Genomic DNA, 23364 nt, shown 5'->3' with positions numbered 1-23364 from the left:
TCCCTCTCTGTTCTTCTGGAATCAGGTAGAAAAACAAATAAATTGTCAAGCAATTTTCAAAGCCAAACTAAATTAAATAAAAGCATACAATAAATTTGGAGCAATAATTAGCAGAACATTATGAAGATTATATGCCATCCTTCAAAGTATGGATTCATTTAGACATCCAAAAATATTGAGAATCATGCTAAATATAACAAAGACCTCAGACAACATCTCTGACTTGTAATATTACATATTGTTTAAAATATGTATACAGTATATATATATGTGTGTAGATACGTAAGTATAGATATAGTGATGGGGATATAAGTGCTAACAAAGTGACATCTAAGCAGATACATAAATGCAATATGGGGATGATTTAATGTATGTTAATAACGAACATTAAGTATCCTTAAGACATGGGTTGGCACTTCAGTTTGAATTCTAGAAGAAATATTTCTTTAGCCTTCTGGAGCATGAACAAAAGTGGTGAAAGTTGCTCTTCTTAAATAAGCTGTGAAACGAGGGCTTTAGGAGAGTTAGTAACTCTCTTTCTGGGGGGAGAGAAAGCAGGTTTGTGAGGAGGAGTGAAAAAGAAAATCAAACTGTCCCTCATTTTATCTTCTTCTTCCATGATAGTTTGCCAGGGTGGTAAATTGGAACTGGGGGCCCTTCTCCTTGAGAGGTTCCCTTAGCCAAGCCAGACTCAGGTAAGATGGACAGACCAAAGACAAATTCATTCCCAAGGGCTCTCTCAAATTTTCTATTGAAATTTCTGTAGCAATTACTCTAAAAATTTTAGGTAGAAAGAAAATGTACTTAAAAAAACTGTTTCATCTACACTTTAAAAATTTTGGAATTACAGAGAAATTAGGAGAATTTTACTCTATCAGGAATATTCAAACAATACCTACTTTATACTCCTGTTTCTCACAGCTTCTGTTTCAGGGGTTTCTTGTTTGTCATTTATTTCTCAAACCTCATGTTTGGTGTCTCAATTCCACAGCTCAGCCTTGAGTAGCATCACTTGCGTCAGCCATGCCCATGATTCATTTAGGTTTAGATTACAGCAGTATCTCTCCTGACTGCATTTTGTCATGCCTACAAAGGAATTTTTATATTTGTACTGCAATGGGTTTTCACACCGCCCCAGCCCATCTCCCATGGGACCATTAAACCCTAGGGTTTGGAAGATTCCTCTTCCTGAAAGAAAATAGTTAATCCCTCTGTGACTGTATTTCTGAACCATAAAATCTATGGCTACCACCTTCCATTATTAGCCTCCACTCTGACCATCCCCACAGACTCCATCCCTGAGTTTCATCTTTGGTTTAGCAGCATTAAACTCTTAAAAGTTGCCCAGGCTGGTGTAGCTCAGTGGATTGAACGTAGGCCTGCAAACCAGATGATCGCAGTTCAATTCCCAGTCAGGGCCCTTGCCTGGGTTGCAGGCCAGTTCCCAGCAGGGGACTCATGAGAGGCAACCATACACTGATATTTCTCTTCCTCTCTCCTTCCTTTCCCCTCTAAAGATAAATAAATAAAATAAAATAAACTCTTAAAAGTTGTTGGTTTTGATTTATAGTAACAGAAGCTAGATAATATAATTGGAAATGTATCATATATACTGAAGAAATAATGAGTGTAAAAATAATGCAAACGCTATGGCCTGTAAAAGCGGTCTGGAAGAGCAGTGTGGGGGTAGACTCTAGAACCTTCTGAGATATTCTTACTCTGGATTAAGTAAGGGGAAATGGCCAGAGAGTTCATATGCCAAATATTCTAGAATGGTGTTGATTAGTGGAATTTCATGGATATTGGAGCGGTAGCCGACTCTCAGGTCATTACACATTCCATTTGGGACTCGCACACAGAGACCCAGCGTTTCTCTCCCTGGGATCCAACACCACGTCAGAATTCTGAGCCTAGACACTTCTCCTCATGCTGCCCAAGCTCGAGGTCCTTTTCTTCTGTCCAACATATATTAGGCCCCAAGGGTTGAGGTTACACCACTAATGAGCAGGTTGACCCAAGTAAAACAATAGAAAAATTGGTGTGAAGAGGCTAGAAATCCTCCCGTACATAAATGGATACAGGTTAATAAAGGCAACATAAAAATCTGAGATGTCAGTGAGAAATGGGAGAACCAGAAAAGGGGAAGGGATAGCAGAGAACTAAATAATTTACTACCATATAGGACATGATCAACTGTTAACATGATCACTTTCTCAACATTATTCCAATATTTAATTTATAAGCCATCTGTATCCTGTTTTCATGGTGTTCCACAGGAAACCCACTGCCTCTCTGAGTGACCAAACTGCAGGAGTGCTGAAAGCTTAACCCTTACTTATCAGTCTAACCACTTATTCCCGAGGAATAATCTCTATTTGTTACACTCAGTTTCATCATAAACCCAGGCCGTTTAAATATAGAAGGCTGAGATTTGACACTTTAGAAGATGACACTGTTCATTGGTGAAGAATGTACTTGTAAACACCACCAAGGTGAGTTTTATAAGGAACAACTTTGTTCAGAGTGTTTGTATCACTAAGAAAATGGTTCATTTAATTCTTCAGGGGTAGCAGTCAGTGGGGACACACAATTTGTCTTTGTGACAGCTACTCTCGGACCTGTGGAATATAGAAGGCATGATATGACAGTTACAAAAGGTTTGGTTTTCTAATGGTAATTATTTACCTTTCCAATGCTTGCACTGGTATGCCCTGGAGTCTGTGTTGGAAGTCAGTATCTCTGATTTGTTATTTAAGTCCTAACTCCAATATCCCAGGGGGACCTTTGGCCTGTGATTCACTCAGGGCCACATCAGAATAACTGCTTAACAATTCTAATCTCTGTTGAATCCACCAACCACGAGAACAAATGTCGGAGACTTTCAGGGTTCCAAAGATGTTACTTTATTGGCCAAGTTTAACCTGCGCAGAGGTGAACTCTCAAAGTGTCCAGCGACACAGTGCCCACAAGGGCTGCAAATGAGAGTCACACCCAGCGCTTACAGCTAAGTCCTTATATAGAGGCAAGCAAGCAAGCCTTGCACAAAAGCAGATGTGGCGGTTAGCTATTGGCTTACAGAGCCTGTGGGTGGGAACAGGGTGGGGTCTGTTTCAACTGAGAGGAAAATTTTGAAACTAAACAGATGGCAATCAACTTACAGGATGTTTGCTAGGGACGCAGTTGGGGCTGAGACTATTTTTCTTGTTCCCAACATTCCCCCGTTTTCTTTGGGGGTATGTCAAACCCTTGACTCTTCTCCATTTGGGATGATCAGGGGTCCTAGGACGGGGGCTAGGAAGGAGAGAAGAGTGTCCTGCGACTAGGAGGACGCTCCTGTCCTGGCCCTGGGCCATAGTCTGTTTTTAAGTCTATTTATGTATTGTTAAGTTTTCTTCAACTAAGCTACTTTCATTAACAAAATAGCAACACTCTTCTTTTAACAGGGCTGTCTTCTCAAACATCCCATTTATTCTTTTGTAAACAATAGGGCAAAAGCAGAAGGTAGATGCACCTACTAAGCTTCAGACAGTTTTAAACTTACTCAACTGCCATTATCCAGTTTTCTGAAACTGTGCAAGGGTTTCATCTAACTACTTGGAATGATGCTGAGGATTGGCAAGAAGTCACTTGATGGCTGTATTATATACCTGTTTTTCATTCTCAATATTTAGATCACTGGAGGACAAAAGCTTATGGAGATGCTGGGGTGACACACTCNTGGAATAACTGGAATTTTCCTGCCTATGTTCTCCTCTAGGATTTTTATGGTGTCATGACTTATATTTAAGTGTTTTATCCATCTTGAGTTTATGTTTGTGTATGGTGTTAAGTTAGTGGTGGAGATTCCTTTTCTTCATGTAGCTGTCCAGATCTCCCAACAGCATTTGTTGCAGAGGGTATTTTGTCTTGATTTTATGCTTATGCCTCATTTGCCCAAAATGAATTGACCATAGAGACTTGGGTTTATTTCTGGGCTCTCTATTCTGTTCCATTGATCTATGTGTCTGTTCTTAAGCCAGTACGAGACTGTTTTGATTACAGTGGCATTGTAATATAGTTTGATGTCTGGTATTGTGATCCCTCCCACTTTGTCCTTATTTTTCAAAGTTGCTGAGGCAATTTTGTGTCACTCATGTTTGTATATAAACTTTTGAAATGTTTGTTCTGTATCTGTTAAATATGTCATTGGTATTTTAATGTGCATTGAATCTATAATTTGCTTTGGATAGTATGGAGATTTCGAAGATGTTAATTCTTTCAGTCCCTGAACATGGTATATGCTTCCATTTGTTTGTGTCTTCCTTAATTTCTTTCTCTAGTGTTGTATAGTTTTCTGAGTACAGGTCTTTTACCTCCTTGCTGTGTTTTATTCTTAGTTTCTTTATATTTTTTTTGTTGCTATAGCAAATGGGATTCCTCCCCTAATTTATGTTTCTGATATTTCATTGTTAGTGTATAAAAACACCTTCAAATGTTTTGAAAACCAAATAATTCAATGCTCACTTGTTTTTCTCTGTCCAATTTTTATTATGTCTAGGTAAAAGAGACAATCGGACACTTTTGACATTCAGCCTGCTGATCACTTTAGCTAAATCACAATTCATTATATTTTTTTCTGTTTTCCATGTTATTGAAGGCAACAGTTTGACCAAACTTTCTATCCCTCTGTACAAAACATCCCCTTTACTTAAGTGTTCAATTGTGTCTTCCTCACTTTTCTTCTGCTATCACCTTCAGTCTCCTTAAGGCCCACAAGTCATCTCTGTGCATGGTTCTCAAACCATGTTTTGGCTTTCATTAAGGTGGAACATAATTTAAGGTAGAAAATTTTCTCTTTATTTTGTACTTGTGTATAAGAAACTTCAAAACTTAATAGTGTAAAACAACAAATGAGATACTTTATCGTGCTTACAAATTAAATAAGTCAGGAATTCAGGACAAGCATACCAAGGAAGGCCCTCATTTTCTGTACAAAACATAGTGTCTCAGTTGGGGTTGCTCAAAGGGATGAGATTGATTTAAACAACTTGGAAACTGCAGTAGGCAGGGTACATGATCCAAACCTAGTCTCTTCACTTATATGTCTGGGGCCTGGAGTCATCTGAGACTCTTATCTGAAGCTAAACTTTGCAATGTTGTTGTATGGGAGTGGCCTCGCTCTTTTCTGCTCATCAGTCTCTTTCCTTTCCCATAAAATCATTAAACATCTGGTGGGGTAATAATGAGTTAAAAGGTGGGCTCACCTTATTGAGCTTCTTTCTCTCCAGAATCTTGAGTCATTACACCACATTTTTGTTGCATTATCTGGTATTTTACCTAAATAGTTCATGAGGAGTGAGGCAAGGAATTATAGGCATATCGGATTTAAGCTACAGCAGAGATGATGTAGAACAAAAACAGGAGACTGATGGGGCATTTCCTTGAAGAAGAAGCCTTTAATTAGGAAAGCAGAAAAGATACAGCCTCAAGAGGAAAAAAAAAGAGCAGCTGACACTTGTCCTATAGTGCCAGTGTAGGGCGGGAGAACTCTCCAGTGAATATCACTTAGTCTATGCCCCAAGAACCCAGGGAGACTACAGTCCCCATCCCACTGGAAGCAGGACTACTGCACCAGTATAAATGCCTGTTCCTTGTCAGCAAATTGTGGACCAAGAGAGATGTCAGATGATGTTTTCAAAGTCCATCCTCTCAGATACCTTTGGAAAGCAAGGTAAAACTCTGTTATCCATGGTTAGGGCTGTTTGAAATAGCATGGGAAACAGGGAAGGAGTTCATGCTAAGTTAGAATAGAGCGAGGGAAGAAAAGTGAGCATATAACACAACATTGGAGAAATAATAAACAATACATAGACAAGCTTTGGGCATTATAAATTTTGTACTCATGAACTATCATGCATACTTACATTCCTGTACATAGGTATTCATCTATCTGTCTAATCATCTATCTACATCATCTATATTTACCTATTTATTATCTATTTGCCAATCTATCTGTCCTCCTCTCATTTTGCAACCAAGGTCCCACAAGACAAAGAAAGAAACTCTGTATCAAATTAGCTAGAATTTTTCACCTTTATACTAGGTGTCAAATGTGAACATCGAGAGATCAATGACTGTGCTTTCTTGACACCAAACACATTTCTAGGCCTAGTAAATGAGGAAAACAAGTAAGTTTTTGAACAAGAAATTCATGAATGAGTAAATTAGGAAGCATTTCTGTGAATACTAGTAGAGATTTGTTTTATTTTAATAGGACCCAAGATGCAGGTGAGAAGGTAGCTGAGAAGTAAGATATGTGGATAGTTCAGGACATTTCCTAGTAGCATACAACATTATAGTACTTTAAGTGAAATTAGGCAGAGATAAGATGAAAAGGAGTGGAGCACGTTTTTCAACATTGGTACTACTGACATTTTGGGCCAGATTATTCTTTGTTTTGTGGGGCATTTCCTGTGCATTGCAGGAGATTAGCAGCGTCCCTGGCATCTTCCCACTAGACATCAGTAATACTTCCGTCAGACCGTGATAATCAAAAATGTTTCCACACATTGCCAAATATACCCTGGGTGAAAAATAATCACCCTTGATTGCTCATCACTGTTATAAAGAATCTCATCTCGTTAATGGTTATCAGGTACAAGACATGAAATGGTACTAAAGTACACAGGGCAAGGTGAGGCAGTGCTGTGGAATATGGTAAGGTAACAAGTAACATGATACCTAACTGAGAAAATGGCTGTCTAATATACGACCTTTTCTGGACATTAGAAATCATGGTCTCAAAGAGAAGATGCTGGGCCCTGTCTCATCACTGTACCTGGCAAACTTTTGAAGGTCTATGAATATATGTTAACGGGGTAGATTGGTTTATACTTATGAAACGAGTAAGTAACTGGTTGGTTTGCTCATTGGTAACTGCTTTGGAAGTGTGGCTGTATAAGAACTTAGGTGGGTGCCAGTTCAGGGTGACACACCTGGAAAATCAGAGCTGAGAATGGGAAAAGGCTTTCCTCTGTGGATAAAACCATAGTAATTCTGCCATGCATGCTCTAGGTCACTGAGTGCCCTCACAGTTTTCACTGAAAGACAGAGCCAGTGATCTCCAGAATCCAGAGAAGGTTGTACGGGTCACAGAGTCCAAGTCTTAAACCCAGGAATTCACTTTTCAAGGTAGGGCCGTGATAATTTTTGTTCCTATTCTCAAAACACACATGTGAGGCTACCTGCCATAAACTTCCTGTGTTTTTCGGTAAAATTGTAGTTGTGTTTGATCCGTAGATACTCTACATTAAGTTCCTTTGGTCCTAATCCATATCCGTAGTATTTTCTGTATTTTGCTAACATTGTGCAACATTTTATTCTGATTTCATATTTTTATTTCTATCTCCACACTGCATTGTGAGAGTGTTGGTCAAGTATTATTTAAAATTTCTATCTAAATTTGTATCTAATGTCTCAAATTATCTCTTTTTACTCTTAGTTGGCCCCAGATGGGCCACATTCTTTGCTACAGGCTGTTCCTATCCTGGATTAAAGGAGGCTATAGTGCTTTTTCTCTTTGTCTGTGCCTGTTGGGTATTACTCACTAGGAACTCTCTCAATATCCAGGCATGTGGCCCCAGATACTATCATTTCCACACTGTTTTCAAAATTGTTTCAATTTAGAAAGTCAATCAATTAAAAACCACTTTCCTTTCTTTATTGTCTTAAAATACTAATTCAGGCAAAATAAATTCAGTATTTTGCCATACGAACTATTTACCCTATTTTTTTATTTTTTAAATTTAATTGTTGTTCAAGTACAGTTTTCTGCCATTTACTCCCATCCCAGCCCACCCCCACAGTGCTCCCTACCTCCCTTCCATCTTTACCCCCATTAGTTGTTGTCCATGTGTCCTTTATACTAGTTCCTGTAAACCCTTCCCTTTTTCCCTTGAAATTCCCTCCCTTCTCCTCTTCAGTCACCATCTGCCTGTTCTCTATTTACCCTATTAAGAACCATTTAATAAATTCCTTTTCAATTGGTACTTAAAGGAGATATTCAGGAATATATCAAGATTGGGATAGAGGACAGTTTTATGGGACTCTGATCTCAAGTGTATCCAAGGATATACTCCATTTTCCATGTGTAAGCAGGGTTAGATGGGCGTGAATACAGTAGAGCTCAAAAAATTAGGAACTCTTTAAGTGTCTCTGGTTAAACTTACCAAGATAGCTTTTTATTTATTTATTTTATTTTAAAAAGACACATTTATTCAGGGTCATGGTCAGACTATTACATTTAGCAATCAACAGCATGGGTGCAAAGAGAAACAAAACCTACATTAAAAACCCTTTGTTGGAATGCTTTACACTTTCCACAGAAAAGAAGTAAAATAATCTATTACACAATTAATCACAAATACAGTCCTCGAGTTTTTTGCCCATTCACGTGGGAATTGTCTAAAACATGTCTTCTTTGTAGCAGCTAGGCCCTGCCTCCACTGTGCTTGGCTGAGTTCACAAGTCCGTTCTAACCTGTAGCTTCCCTGTCACTTCTCTGGCTCTCCTCTCTTGCTAAGTTTTGTTTCCTGGTAGTAACTAAAACCTTCTGCAACCACCATAGCTACTGCTACTGCTGAAACTGCCAGCCATAGCTACCTTGGTTTTGTGGTTTGGCAAAGTATTGGCCTCCACCACCAAAGGGGTCAGAGCTTTTGCCCGCAAAGTTCCGTCTTTTCTTGGGTTCAAAATTTGAAGATTGACTGTTGTAATTGCCAAAATCATCATAGCTTCCACCACCTCCAAAATCGCTTCCACTACCACTGCCAAAGCGGCCTCTGTCTCCTCCATCGTTACAGCTGCCACTCCCACCATAGCCACTGCCCTGGTTTCCATAACCCTGTCCACCACTTCCATAGCCTCTGCTTCCTCCAGAGTAACCAGGGCCACCTCCTCTATAACCACCATCTTTACCAAACCCATTATAGCCATTCCCACTGCCATTGTATCCACCACCACCATGGCTACCACCAAAGTCACATCAACTGCTAAAGTTTCCTCCACGACCAAAGTTGTCATTCCCACCAAGAGTACCTCCACGACCACCTCAGAAGTTTCCAGAACCGCTTCAACCTCCTTGGCTGGACGAAGCACTAGCCATTTCTTGCTAAGATAGGGCTTTCCTTACTTTGCAATTGTGGCCATTTACAGTATGGCATTTCTGAATGACAATCTTGTCTACAGTCATGGTCCTCAAAGGTCACAAAAGCAAAGCCTCTCTTTTTGCCACTGCCTCAATCAGTCATGATTTCAATCACTTCAATTTTCCCATACTGTTCAAAATAATCTCTCAGGTGATGCTCTTCAGTGTCTTCTTTAATACCACCCACAAAAATCTTTTTCACAGTTAAGTGGCCACTCGGTCTTTGAGAATGTTATCTTGAGACCCCCCCCCCTTTGGTTCCACAACTCTCCCATCCACTTTGTGTGGCCTTGCATTCATGGCTGCATCCATCTCCTCCACAGTGGCATAGGTGACAAACCCAAAGTCTCTGGAGCGCTTGGCACTTGGATCTCTCATCATCACACAGTCTGTCAGCATTCCCCACTGCTCAAAATGTCTCCTCAGACTCTCACCTGTTGTTTCAAAGCTCAGACTTCTGATAAAGAGCTTCTGTAGCTGTTCCGGCTCTCTGGGAGACTCTGACTTAGACCTGAGGACTGCAGAAGATGGAATTTCAACAATGCTTACTCAGTGGCATCCACCGGTCCAAGACAGCTTTTTAAATGTATGTAAACTTTTGTTTATTGAATGGAAGAAGAAACTATTTCAATTTATAATATTTTATAAACCAAATTCAACTTGACTATAATTCAAGTCTTTGTGCAGAATGTCTCTATTTTCTTGTTTTTATTCCCAGTCCAAAATATTTTTAATAAAAAAGACTTTGAGTATCTAGTAAAGATGGAAGCTATGGTCATAATTATCTAGGGTATGCTGGTTGTTGTTATGACTTTCCTTTGACTCATTCATTTTTGAAACATTGTTTTCTGAGAATTTGTATCTGTGAAGTAGTTTTAGGTGCATGAAAAATCAAAAGTAAGTTTGTGACCTCTGATTTTAGAATGAAATAGAAATATACGCACTGTCAAATATATATATAGACATTTATACATACAAATCTATGCATATTTGTGTATAGATATATGTACATAATGCATATATCAATGATCCTCAATTTTTCCAACAAGAGCATGGGTTGGATTCTATACGGTAAAGTATTTTTCGTGTACCGTAAGTGCAATGTGTGTGACACCACAAGATACAGAAACCAAATCCTTTATTTTTTCTACTCTTTACTTTCAGTATCAACTTGATGGACATTCTTCACCTCTCTGTTCCTGTTCAATCTTTTATTTGGGGAAGAGTGAGACTGACTCGATCCTAGTGCCATCCGATGTTCGGGTAAGGATTGCAGAAAAGTTTTGATGACATCGAATGGGAGAACATGCATATTATAAGTTATTTTGCTTTTTTTGCCAGGAGACAGAAAAGAGGAGAATTGGAGCAAGAATCTCTAAGGGAAGTCAATAATTGTCTCTGATACACACCGCAGCCACCTGTGGCAGAAAGAATGTCTATCCCTAATGACACCCAGCTGCATCCTTCTTCATTCCTTTTGCTGGGCATCCCCGGGCTGGAAGATGTGCATGTTTGGATTGGATTCCCCTTTCTCTTCGTGTATCTCGTTGCACTCCTGGGGAATGCTGCTGTCCTCTTTGTGATCCAGACTGAGCATAGTCTCCATGAGCCCATGTACTACTTCCTGGCCATGTTGGACTCCATCGACCTGGGCCTGAGCACAGCCACCATCCCCAAAATGCTGGGCATCTTCTGGTTTGGCCTCAGGAAGATATCTTTTGGAAGCTGTCTTTCCCAGATGTTCTTCATCCACTTCTTTACTGTCATGGAGAGCATTGTGTTGGTGGCCATGGCATTTGACCGCTACATTGCCATCTGTAAGCCCCTTCGCTATACCATGATCCTCACCAACAAGGTCATCAGCATTATCGCAGGCATTGGGGTTCTGCGGAGCCTGTGCATGGTGGCCCCGCTGGTGTTTCTTCTCCTGAGGCTGCCCTTCTGTGGGCATCACATCATCCCTCATACCTACTGTGAGCACATGGGCATTGCCCGTCTGGCCTGTGACAGCATTAAAGTGAACATATTGTTTGGCCTTGGCAATATTTCTCTTTTATTGTTGGATGTGCTCCTAATTATTCTGTCCTATGCCAGGATCCTCTATGCAGTCTTTTGCCTGCCTTCCTGGGAGGCTCGCCTCAAAGCTCTCAACACCTGTGGCTCACACATTGGTGTTATCTTAGTATTTTTTGTACCTGCCTTTTTCTCTTTCTTGACACACCGATTTGGCCACAGTATTCCTCGTTATGCCCACATTATCTTGGCCAACCTGTATGTGGTTGTTCCACCAGCTCTCAATCCTGTAATCTATGGAGTCAGAACCAAGCAGATTAGAGAAAGAGTTCTGAGGATTCTCCTCAAGATGGATAGCTAAGCAGTTAGAGATCTTGGAAGGTTTAAATAGAACTCTTGTTTCCTGCCCTGTAAAAAGTAGATTGCTTATGACTAACCAAGTAAAAAAGTAGGAAGACAAAAAAAAACATTGAGATCAATAACATTAATTATCTTTGAGTTGTAGTTTTTTATTTAAAGTTAATAATAGGTACATTAATGATAATATTGAATTGGGACATTTTGTACCTTTATCCTAAAAGATGCATTTAGACCAATACTTTACACCATAGAGAAAATTAACCTACAATTAATCAAAGATGTAAAGAGACAAACATATATTTTAAAAATAAATTGTAATATTGGTCACAAGATTTTATAGATAAGATTACAATAGCAAACAAATATTTTGGATGATTAATTGGGCTTTATTAAAATTAAAATAATATTTTATTCCAAGCCTAATAACAAAATGGTAAAGTAAGCTACAGTCTGGGAGAAAATATGTACATATCATGTATATGATAAAGAATTTATATTAAAATATATACATAATAACAACTTAATTGTAAAATGAGTCAAATTACTCAATTGAAAATAGAGAAATGTATATTTATTTTAAAACCCACCAACAGTTAATAGTATATAAAAGTCTTTATAATTCATCAATAAACATTGCATATTAAATTCACAATGGGCCAATGGAACAGAATAGAGATCCCAGAAATAAACTTATTCCTCTTTGGTCAATTAATAGGTGAAAGAAGGGGCAGAAACATACAATGAGTAAAAATGGCCTCTTGAACAAATGGTGTTGGGAGATCTGGAGAGCTCCTTGTGAAACTTGACCACCAACTTACACCATACATGAAAATAAACTCCAGATGGGTAAGAGATTTAAATATAAATTCTGACACCATAAAAATCCTAGAGGAAAACATAGGCAGGAAAATCTCAGATATTCCACCTGTTGGGAACCGCTTTGCCTGGTTTCAAGAATTGTAACCACCCCCCATGGCTAAGACTGAGTGAGCGACCTCTGTAATTTGAGCCACAGGAGACAAAGCTTGTCTCTGCTAGCAAACGCTGCTTCAGCTTACGCTCCTGCCTCCAAAGCATGTCGGTGTACATGATGGGTAAGACTCCTCACAGGAGGGGCAACCTAAGCCAGACACAATCACTTGGGAGGCCATCATGGAAGGATTCAGGGGGCTGTGACAAAGAGGGAGTGATGGACCCTCGCCCCCCCCGGCTATTCTGACATAGCCCGAGTCCCCATTTCCTTCTGGAAAAAGCACTTCCAGTCTCTAATCAACCTAAGCCTAAAAGCCTATGATGGGGTAGGCAGCTCAGCCCTGTGCTGGAAAGTGCAGGTTCCCAGGGTGATCAGCCTTAAGAAAGAGTATGGAAAAATTCTGTGAAACCTGCTTTGTTTAGAATGCTCTCATTTAAATGATAAGGGTCCAAGCAAGAAGTATATTCCTCAGAGTTTTGTGGCTCTTTAGCTATCTGACCCTGACTGAGAATAAGCCCTCATAGTTATTTGAATGCTATCTATTGTTTGATCCGTACCTGTATTCTTGTGCAAATGACCCTAATAAAAGTCCCTTGAGGAAGGGGCTCTTGGCCCTTCTCCTTTGAGGGATCGACCACCTTTCCTCCCCAAGCATATCAGGTCTTGGCAGTGTTACTTTCATCCATGGCAGACAGAGGAAGGTTGTAGGCAAAGCTGCCCCCACATCCACCCAGAAATATTTTCACCACTACATTCCCTAGCAGAAGGGGCATAAAGGAAAGAATAAACAAATGGGACTTCATCAAATTAAAAAGCTTCTGCATGGCTAAAGAAAACATAAGCAACATGAAAAGGACACCGAATATATGGGAGAACATATTTGCCACTGATACCTAAGAAAGGGTTTTATTTCCAAAATATGTACAGAACTCACATGGCTCCAATCCAGGAAGACAAATGGCCCAATTAAAGAATAGGTAAAGGACTTGAACAGACACTTCTCCAAGGAAGACATACAAAGGGCCCTTATATATATGAAAGGATGCTCAACATCACTAGCCATAAGAGAGATACAAACTAGAACCACAATGAGATCAGGTGTCAAGTGGTCTTGACACCAGTCAGAATGTTCGTTATAAACAAATCAACAAACAACAAGTGCTGGGGAGGTTGTGGACAAAAGGGAACCCTATTACACTGGTGGTGGGAATGCAGGTGGGTGCAGTCACTGTGGAAAACAGTATGGAATTCCCTCAGAAAACTGAAAATGAAACTGTCTTTTGACTCAGCAATTCCAGTGCTTGTACTTTACCTTAAGAATCCTGAAACACCAATTCAAAAGAACCTATGCACCCTGGTGTTCATAGCAGCACAATTTGCAATAGCCATGTGCTGGATACAACCTAAGTGCCCATCATTAAATGAATGGATCAAAAAACAGTGGTACATTTACACAATGGAATACTACTGAGCAGAAAAAAAGAAGGAGTTTCCACCCTTCAAGACAGCATGGATGAAACTGGAGAGCACTCTGCTAAGTGAAATAAGCCAGGCAGTGAGGGACAAATACCATATGATCTCACTTTTAAAGGGAACCTGATCAACAAAACAAACAAGCAAGCAAAATATAACTAGAAGCATTGAAGTTAAAAACAATATGACAATCACCAGATGGGAGGTGGGAGAGGATAATGGGGAGGAAGGAGGGAAGGGTTTTTCAGGAACAACTCTAAAGGTCACATGGACAAAAACAAGGGGGTTGGAAGCAGAGAAAGGAGGTGGGGTTGTCTGGGATGGTGGGAAGTGGGGAGTGGGGTAAATGTAGACAATTGTGCTTGAATAACAGTACTTGAATAACTAAAATAACCCTAAAATTTAAGTAAATAAATAAATAAATGTTTTTTAAAAATCATCAAAAGTGAAGAAAACGAATTTTAAAAACCATCCTGGCCACTTTATATAACTTTTATTTATTTATTTATTTATTTAAATTTTTGATTCTTGTCCAGTCACATTAATCCCCATTTTCCCTGCCCTACCCACTCGCCATCTCACGTATTCAATCTTCCCCTCCTCATTGTCTTTGTCCATGGGTCCTTTATACATGTTCCTTAATGACCCTTTCCTTTCTCCCCCTCATTATCCCCTCCCCTTCACCTCTAATCACTGTCAGTTTATTCTTTATTTCCATGTCTCTGGTTCTATTTTGCTTGCTTGTTTTTTTGATTAGATTCTGCTTGTAGGTGAGATCATACGGTATTTGTCTTTCACGTCCTGGCTTATTTCACTTAACATCATACTCTTCTGTTCCCTCCATGCTACTGCAAAAGGTAGTAGCTCCTCCATTTTTCCCCTATGTAGTGTTCCACTGTGTGAATATACAAGTTTATTTTCTGGGAGGGTTATTGTGGTTCAAGCACAGTTGTCTCCAGTTTCTCCCCACCACTCTTTCCTGCCCTACCCACCCACCTCCCACCCTCAATCCTACCCCACTTTGGCTTTGCTCATGGGGTCTTTATATTTGTTCCTTGATGTCCCTTCCCCTTCATTTCCTGTTATTCCCTTCCCACCTCCCCTTTGGTTACCACCAGTTTGCTGTTTATTTCAATGTCCCTGGGGATATTTTGCTTGTTTCTTTGTTTTGTGATTAGGTTCCACCTATAGGTGAGATCATTGACCCACTCATTTACTGATGGGCACTTAGGCTGTTACCAGCGTATGGCTATTATAAATCGCACTGTTATGAACATTGGGGTTCATAGGTTCTTTCAAATCAGTGTTTTAGGATTCTTAGGGAATAATCCCAGCAATAGAATTACTAGGTCAAAAGGCAGTTCTACTTTTAGTTGTTTGAGGAAACTCCATGCTGTTTTCCACAGTGGCTGCACCTGTCTGCATTCCCACCACCAGTGTACAGGGTTTGCTTTTCTCTACAACCTCTCCAGCACTTGTTTTTTGTGGACTGGTATATGATGGCCATTCTGACTGGTGTGAAGTGGTATCTCATTGTGGTTTTAATTTGCATCTCTCTGATGGCTAGTGATGTTGAGCATCCTTTCATATGTATCTGGGCCCTCTGTATGTCCTCCTTCAAGAAGTGACTGGTCAGGTCCTTTGCCCATTGTTTAATTGGATATTTTGTCTTCCTGGTGTGGAGTCATATGAATTCTTTATATATTTTGGGGATCAAACACTTGCCTGAGGTATCAATGGCAAATACATTTCCCTATAAATTTGGTTCCCTTTTCATTTTGCTGATGTATTCTTTAACTGTGCAGAAGCTTTTTAATTTGTTGATGCCCCATTTGTTTATTCTCTCCTTTATATCCCATGACCTAGGGGACATAGTGGTGAAAATATTGCTGGGTGGAATAACTGGAATTTTCCTGCCTATGTTCTCCTCTAGGATTTTTATGGTGTCATGACTTATATTTAAGTGTTTTATCCATCTTGAGTTTATGTTTGTGTATGGTGTTAAGTTAGTGGTGGAGATTCCTTTTCTTCATGTAGCTGTCCAGATCTCCCAACAGCATTTGTTGCAGAGGGTATTTTGTCTTGATTTTATGCTTATGCCTCATTTGCCCAAAATGAATTGACCATAGAGACTTGGGTTTATTTCTGGGCTCTCTATTCTGTTCCATTGATCTATGTGTCTGTTCTTAAGCCAGTACGAGACTGTTTTGATTACAGTGGCATTGTAATATAGTTTGATGTCTGGTATTGTGATCCCTCCCACTTTGTCCTTATTTTTCAAAGTTGCTGAGGCAATTTTGTGTCACTCATGTTTGTATATAAACTTTTGAAATGTTTGTTCTGTATCTGTTAAATATGTCATTGGTATTTTAATGTGCATTGAATCTATAATTTGCTTTGGATAGTATGGAGATTTCGAAGATGTTAATTCTTTCAGTCCCTGAACATGGTATATGCTTCCATTTGTTTGTGTCTTCCTTAATTTCTTTCTCTAGTGTTGTATAGTTTTCTGAGTACAGGTCTTTTACCTCCTTGCTGTGTTTTATTCTTAGTTTCTTTATATTTTTTTTGTTGCTATAGCAAATGGGATTCCTCCCCTAATTTATGTTTCTGATATTTCATTGTTAGTGTATAAAAACACCTTCAAATGTTTTGAAAACCAAATAATTCAATGCTCACTTGTTTTTCTCTGTCCAATTTTTATTATGTCTAGGTAAAAGAGACAATCGGACACTTTTGACATTCAGCCTGCTGATCACTTTAGCTAAATCACAATTCATTATATTTTTTTCTGTTTTCCATGTTATTGAAGGCAACAGTTTGACCAAACTTTCTATCCCTCTGTACAAAACATCCCCTTTACTTAAGTGTTCAATTGTGTCTTCCTCACTTTTCTTCTGCTATCACCTTCAGTCTCCTTAAGGCCCACAAGTCATCTCTGTGCATGGTTCTCAAACCATGTTTTGGCTTTCATTAAGGTGGAACATAATTTAAGGTAGAAAATTTTCTCTTTATTTTGTACTTGTGTATAAGAAACTTCAAAACTTAATAGTGTAAAACAACAAATGAGATACTTTATCGTGCTTACAAATTAAATAAGTCAGGAATTCAGGACAAGCATACCAAGGAAGGCCCTCATTTTCTGTACAAAACATAGTGTCTCAGTTGGGGTTGCTCAAAGGGATGAGATTGATTTAAACAACTTGGAAACTGCAGTAGGCAGGGTACATGATCCAAACCTAGTCTCTTCACTTATATGTCTGGGGCCTGGAGTCATCTGAGACTCTTATCTGAAGCTAAACTTTGCAATGTTGTTGTATGGGAGTGGCCTCGCTCTTTTCTGCTCATCAGTCTCTTTCCTTTCCCATAAAATCATTAAACATCTGGTGGGGTAATAATGAGTTAAAAGGTGGGCTCACCTTATTGAGCTTCTTTCTCTCCAGAATCTTGAGTCATTACACCACATTTTTGTTGCATTATCTGGTATTTTACCTAAATAGTTCATGAGGAGTGAGGCAAGGAATTATAGGCATATCGGATTTAAGCTACAGCAGAGATGATGTAGAACAAAAACAGGAGACTGATGGGGCATTTCCTTGAAGAAGAAGCCTTTAATTAGGAAAGCAGAAAAGATACAGCCTCAAGAGGAAAAAAAAAGAGCAGCTGACACTTGTCCTATAGTGCCAGTGTAGGGCGGGAGAACTCTCCAGTGAATATCACTTAGTCTATGCCCCAAGAACCCAGGGAGACTACAGTCCCCATCCCACTGGAAGCAGGACTACTGCACCAGTATAAATGCCTGTTCCTTGTCAGCAAATTGTGGACCAAGAGAGATGTCAGATGATGTTTTCAAAGTCCATCCTCTCAGATACCTTTGGAAAGCAAGGTAAAACTCTGTTATCCATGGTTAGGGCTGTTTGAAATAGCATGGGAAACAGGGAAGGAGTTCATGCTAAGTTAGAATAGAGCGAGGGAAGAAAAGTGAGCATATAACACAACATTGGAGAAATAATAAACAATACATAGACAAGCTTTGGGCATTATAAATTTTGTACTCATGAACTATCATGCATACTTACATTCCTGTACATAGGTATTCATCTATCTGTCTAATCATCTATCTACATCATCTATATTTACCTATTTATTATCTATTTGCCAATCTATCTGTCCTCCTCTCATTTTGCAACCAAGGTCCCACAAGACAAAGAAAGAAACTCTGTATCAAATTAGCTAGAATTTTTCACCTTTATACTAGGTGTCAAATGTGAACATCGAGAGATCAATGACTGTGCTTTCTTGACACCAAACACATTTCTAGGCCTAGTAAATGAGGAAAACAAGTAAGTTTTTGAACAAGAAATTCATGAATGAGTAAATTAGGAAGCATTTCTGTGAATACTAGTAGAGATTTGTTTTATTTTAATAGGACCCAAGATGCAGGTGAGAAGGTAGCTGAGAAGTAAGATATGTGGATAGTTCAGGACATTTCCTAGTAGCATACAACATTATAGTACTTTAAGTGAAATTAGGCAGAGATAAGATGAAAAGGAGTGGAGCACGTTTTTCAACATTGGTACTACTGACATTTTGGGCCAGATTATTCTTTGTTTTGTGGGGCATTTCCTGTGCATTGCAGGAGATTAGCAGCGTCCCTGGCATCTTCCCACTAGACATCAGTAATACTTCCGTCAGACCGTGATAATCAAAAATGTTTCCACACATTGCCAAATATACCCTGGGTGAAAAATAATCACCCTTGATTGCTCATCACTGTTATAAAGAATCTCATCTCGTTAATGGTTATCAGGTACAAGACATGAAATGGTACTAAAGTACACAGGGCAAGGTGAGGCAGTGCTGTGGAATATGGTAAGGTAACAAGTAACATGATACCTAACTGAGAAAATGGCTGTCTAATATACGACCTTTTCTGGACATTAGAAATCATGGTCTCAAAGAGAAGATGCTGGGCCCTGTCTCATCACTGTACCTGGCAAACTTTTGAAGGTCTATGAATATATGTTAACGGGGTAGATTGGTTTATACTTATGAAACGAGTAAGTAACTGGTTGGTTTGCTCATTGGTAACTGCTTTGGAAGTGTGGCTGTATAAGAACTTAGGTGGGTGCCAGTTCAGGGTGACACACCTGGAAAATCAGAGCTGAGAATGGGAAAAGGCTTTCCTCTGTGGATAAAACCATAGTAATTCTGCCATGCATGCTCTAGGTCACTGAGTGCCCTCACAGTTTTCACTGAAAGACAGAGCCAGTGATCTCCAGAATCCAGAGAAGGTTGTACGGGTCACAGAGTCCAAGTCTTAAACCCAGGAATTCACTTTTCAAGGTAGGGCCGTGATAATTTTTGTTCCTATTCTCAAAACACACATGTGAGGCTACCTGCCATAAACTTCCTGTGTTTTTCGGTAAAATTGTAGTTGTGTTTGATCCGTAGATACTCTACATTAAGTTCCTTTGGTCCTAATCCATATCCGTAGTATTTTCTGTATTTTGCTAACATTGTGCAACATTTTATTCTGATTTCATATTTTTATTTCTATCTCCACACTGCATTGTGAGAGTGTTGGTCAAGTATTATTTAAAATTTCTATCTAAATTTGTATCTAATGTCTCAAATTATCTCTTTTTACTCTTAGTTGGCCCCAGATGGGCCACATTCTTTGCTACAGGCTGTTCCTATCCTGGATTAAAGGAGGCTATAGTGCTTTTTCTCTTTGTCTGTGCCTGTTGGGTATTACTCACTAGGAACTCTCTCAATATCCAGGCATGTGGCCCCAGATACTATCATTTCCACACTGTTTTCAAAATTGTTTCAATTTAGAAAGTCAATCAATTAAAAACCACTTTCCTTTCTTTATTGTCTTAAAATACTAATTCAGGCAAAATAAATTCAGTATTTTGCCATACGAACTATTTACCCTATTTTTTTATTTTTTAAATTTAATTGTTGTTCAAGTACAGTTTTCTGCCATTTACTCCCATCCCAGCCCACCCCCACAGTGCTCCCTACCTCCCTTCCATCTTTACCCCCATTAGTTGTTGTCCATGTGTCCTTTATACTAGTTCCTGTAAACCCTTCCCTTTTTCCCTTGAAATTCCCTCCCTTCTCCTCTTCAGTCACCATCTGCCTGTTCTCTATTTACCCTATTAAGAACCATTTAATAAATTCCTTTTCAATTGGTACTTAAAGGAGATATTCAGGAATATATCAAGATTGGGATAGAGGACAGTTTTATGGGACTCTGATCTCAAGTGTATCCAAGGATATACTCCATTTTCCATGTGTAAGCAGGGTTAGATGGGCGTGAATACAGTAGAGCTCAAAAAATTAGGAACTCTTTAAGTGTCTCTGGTTAAACTTACCAAGATAGCTTTTTATTTATTTATTTTATTTTAAAAAGACACATTTATTCAGGGTCATGGTCAGACTATTACATTTAGCAATCAACAGCATGGGTGCAAAGAGAAACAAAACCTACATTAAAAACCCTTTGTTGGAATGCTTTACACTTTCCACAGAAAAGAAGTAAAATAATCTATTACACAATTAATCACAAATACAGTCCTCGAGTTTTTTGCCCATTCACGTGGGAATTGTCTAAAACATGTCTTCTTTGTAGCAGCTAGGCCCTGCCTCCACTGTGCTTGGCTGAGTTCACAAGTCCGTTCTAACCTGTAGCTTCCCTGTCACTTCTCTGGCTCTCCTCTCTTGCTAAGTTTTGTTTCCTGGTAGTAACTAAAACCTTCTGCAACCACCATAGCTACTGCTACTGCTGAAACTGCCAGCCATAGCTACCTTGGTTTTGTGGTTTGGCAAAGTATTGGCCTCCACCACCAAAGGGGTCAGAGCTTTTGCCCGCAAAGTTCCGTCTTTTCTTGGGTTCAAAATTTGAAGATTGACTGTTGTAATTGCCAAAATCATCATAGCTTCCACCACCTCCAAAATCGCTTCCACTACCACTGCCAAAGCGGCCTCTGTCTCCTCCATCGTTACAGCTGCCACTCCCACCATAGCCACTGCCCTGGTTTCCATAACCCTGTCCACCACTTCCATAGCCTCTGCTTCCTCCAGAGTAACCAGGGCCACCTCCTCTATAACCACCATCTTTACCAAACCCATTATAGCCATTCCCACTGCCATTGTATCCACCACCACCATGGCTACCACCAAAGTCACATCAACTGCTAAAGTTTCCTCCACGACCAAAGTTGTCATTCCCACCAAGAGTACCTCCACGACCACCTCAGAAGTTTCCAGAACCGCTTCAACCTCCTTGGCTGGACGAAGCACTAGCCATTTCTTGCTAAGATAGGGCTTTCCTTACTTTGCAATTGTGGCCATTTACAGTATGGCATTTCTGAATGACAATCTTGTCTACAGTCATGGTCCTCAAAGGTCACAAAAGCAAAGCCTCTCTTTTTGCCACTGCCTCAATCAGTCATGATTTCAATCACTTCAATTTTCCCATACTGTTCAAAATAATCTCTCAGGTGATGCTCTTCAGTGTCTTCTTTAATACCACCCACAAAAATCTTTTTCACAGTTAAGTGGCCACTCGGTCTTTGAGAATGTTATCTTGAGACCCCCCCCCCTTTGGTTCCACAACTCTCCCATCCACTTTGTGTGGCCTTGCATTCATGGCTGCATCCATCTCCTCCACAGTGGCATAGGTGACAAACCCAAAGTCTCTGGAGCGCTTGGCACTTGGATCTCTCATCATCACACAGTCTGTCAGCATTCCCCACTGCTCAAAATGTCTCCTCAGACTCTCACCTGTTGTTTCAAAGCTCAGACTTCTGATAAAGAGCTTCTGTAGCTGTTCCGGCTCTCTGGGAGACTCTGACTTAGACCTGAGGACTGCAGAAGATGGAATTTCAACAATGCTTACTCAGTGGCATCCACCGGTCCAAGACAGCTTTTTAAATGTATGTAAACTTTTGTTTATTGAATGGAAGAAGAAACTATTTCAATTTATAATATTTTATAAACCAAATTCAACTTGACTATAATTCAAGTCTTTGTGCAGAATGTCTCTATTTTCTTGTTTTTATTCCCAGTCCAAAATATTTTTAATAAAAAAGACTTTGAGTATCTAGTAAAGATGGAAGCTATGGTCATAATTATCTAGGGTATGCTGGTTGTTGTTATGACTTTCCTTTGACTCATTCATTTTTGAAACATTGTTTTCTGAGAATTTGTATCTGTGAAGTAGTTTTAGGTGCATGAAAAATCAAAAGTAAGTTTGTGACCTCTGATTTTAGAATGAAATAGAAATATACGCACTGTCAAATATATATATAGACATTTATACATACAAATCTATGCATATTTGTGTATAGATATATGTACATAATGCATATATCAATGATCCTCAATTTTTCCAACAAGAGCATGGGTTGGATTCTATACGGTAAAGTATTTTTCGTGTACCGTAAGTGCAATGTGTGTGACACCACAAGATACAGAAACCAAATCCTTTATTTTTTCTACTCTTTACTTTCAGTATCAACTTGATGGACATTCTTCACCTCTCTGTTCCTGTTCAATCTTTTATTTGGGGAAGAGTGAGACTGACTCGATCCTAGTGCCATCCGATGTTCGGGTAAGGATTGCAGAAAAGTTTTGATGACATCGAATGGGAGAACATGCATATTATAAGTTATTTTGCTTTTTTTGCCAGGAGACAGAAAAGAGGAGAATTGGAGCAAGAATCTCTAAGGGAAGTCAATAATTGTCTCTGATACACACCGCAGCCACCTGTGGCAGAAAGAATGTCTATCCCTAATGACACCCAGCTGCATCCTTCTTCATTCCTTTTGCTGGGCATCCCCGGGCTGGAAGATGTGCATGTTTGGATTGGATTCCCCTTTCTCTTCGTGTATCTCGTTGCACTCCTGGGGAATGCTGCTGTCCTCTTTGTGATCCAGACTGAGCATAGTCTCCATGAGCCCATGTACTACTTCCTGGCCATGTTGGACTCCATCGACCTGGGCCTGAGCACAGCCACCATCCCCAAAATGCTGGGCATCTTCTGGTTTGGCCTCAGGAAGATATCTTTTGGAAGCTGTCTTTCTCAGATGTTCTTCATCCACTTCTTTACTGCCATGGAGAGCATTGTGTTGGTGGCCATGGCATTTGACCGCTACATTGCCATCTGTAAGCCCCTTCGCTATACCATGATCCTCACCAACAAGGTCATCAGCATTATCGCAGGCATTGGGGTTCTGCGGAGCCTGTGCATGGTGGCCCCGCTGGTGTTTCTTCTCCTGAGGCTGCCCTTCTGTGGGCATCACATCATCCCTCATACCTACTGTGAGCACATGGGCATTGCCCGTCTGGC

At 39.7% G+C, this 23364-nt stretch overlaps 2 protein-coding genes and 2 pseudogenes across 2 annotated transcripts in view; 2 read left to right on the top strand and 2 right to left on the bottom strand.

The window, feature by feature from the left end:
- Positions 1-8580: 8580 nt before the first annotated feature.
- LOC118990844 (heterogeneous nuclear ribonucleoprotein A1-like) lies at positions 8581-10436 on the bottom strand (annotated as a pseudogene).
- A 174-nt stretch (positions 10437-10610) lies between these two features.
- Positions 10611-11558, top strand: LOC118990843 (olfactory receptor 52E8-like). Its single transcript, XM_037051633.1, has one exon. The coding sequence runs from the start codon at positions 10617-10619 to the stop codon at positions 11556-11558; it is 942 nt and encodes a 313-aa protein (XP_036907528.1). The 5' UTR covers positions 10611-10616.
- A 9201-nt stretch (positions 11559-20759) lies between these two features.
- On the bottom strand, positions 20760-21777 carry LOC118990798 (heterogeneous nuclear ribonucleoprotein A1-like; annotated as a pseudogene).
- A 1012-nt stretch (positions 21778-22789) lies between these two features.
- LOC118990842 (olfactory receptor 52E8-like) overlaps positions 22790-23364 on the top strand; it is a 9875-nt gene continuing 9300 nt past the window's right edge. The window contains exon 1 of the mRNA XM_037051632.1: positions 22790-23357. Within this exon, the coding sequence (XP_036907527.1) occupies positions 22796-23357 (562 nt within the window). The 5' untranslated portion in view covers positions 22790-22795. The remainder of the gene's footprint in view (positions 23358-23364) is intronic.

Source organism: Sturnira hondurensis, unplaced genomic scaffold (genome assembly GCF_014824575.4).
Source record: "Sturnira hondurensis isolate 20B ecotype Veracruz unplaced genomic scaffold, ASM1482457v3 Scaffold0007378, whole genome shotgun sequence".
NCBI classification, from domain to species: domain Eukaryota; kingdom Metazoa; phylum Chordata; class Mammalia; order Chiroptera; family Phyllostomidae; genus Sturnira; species Sturnira hondurensis.
This window is presented reverse-complemented; position numbering and strand designations above follow the sequence as displayed.

Coding starts and splice junctions, on each gene's coding strand:
- LOC118990843 (XM_037051633.1), top strand. CDS start 10,617: ATGTCTATCCCTAATGACACCCAGCTGCATCCTTCTTCATTCCTTTTG.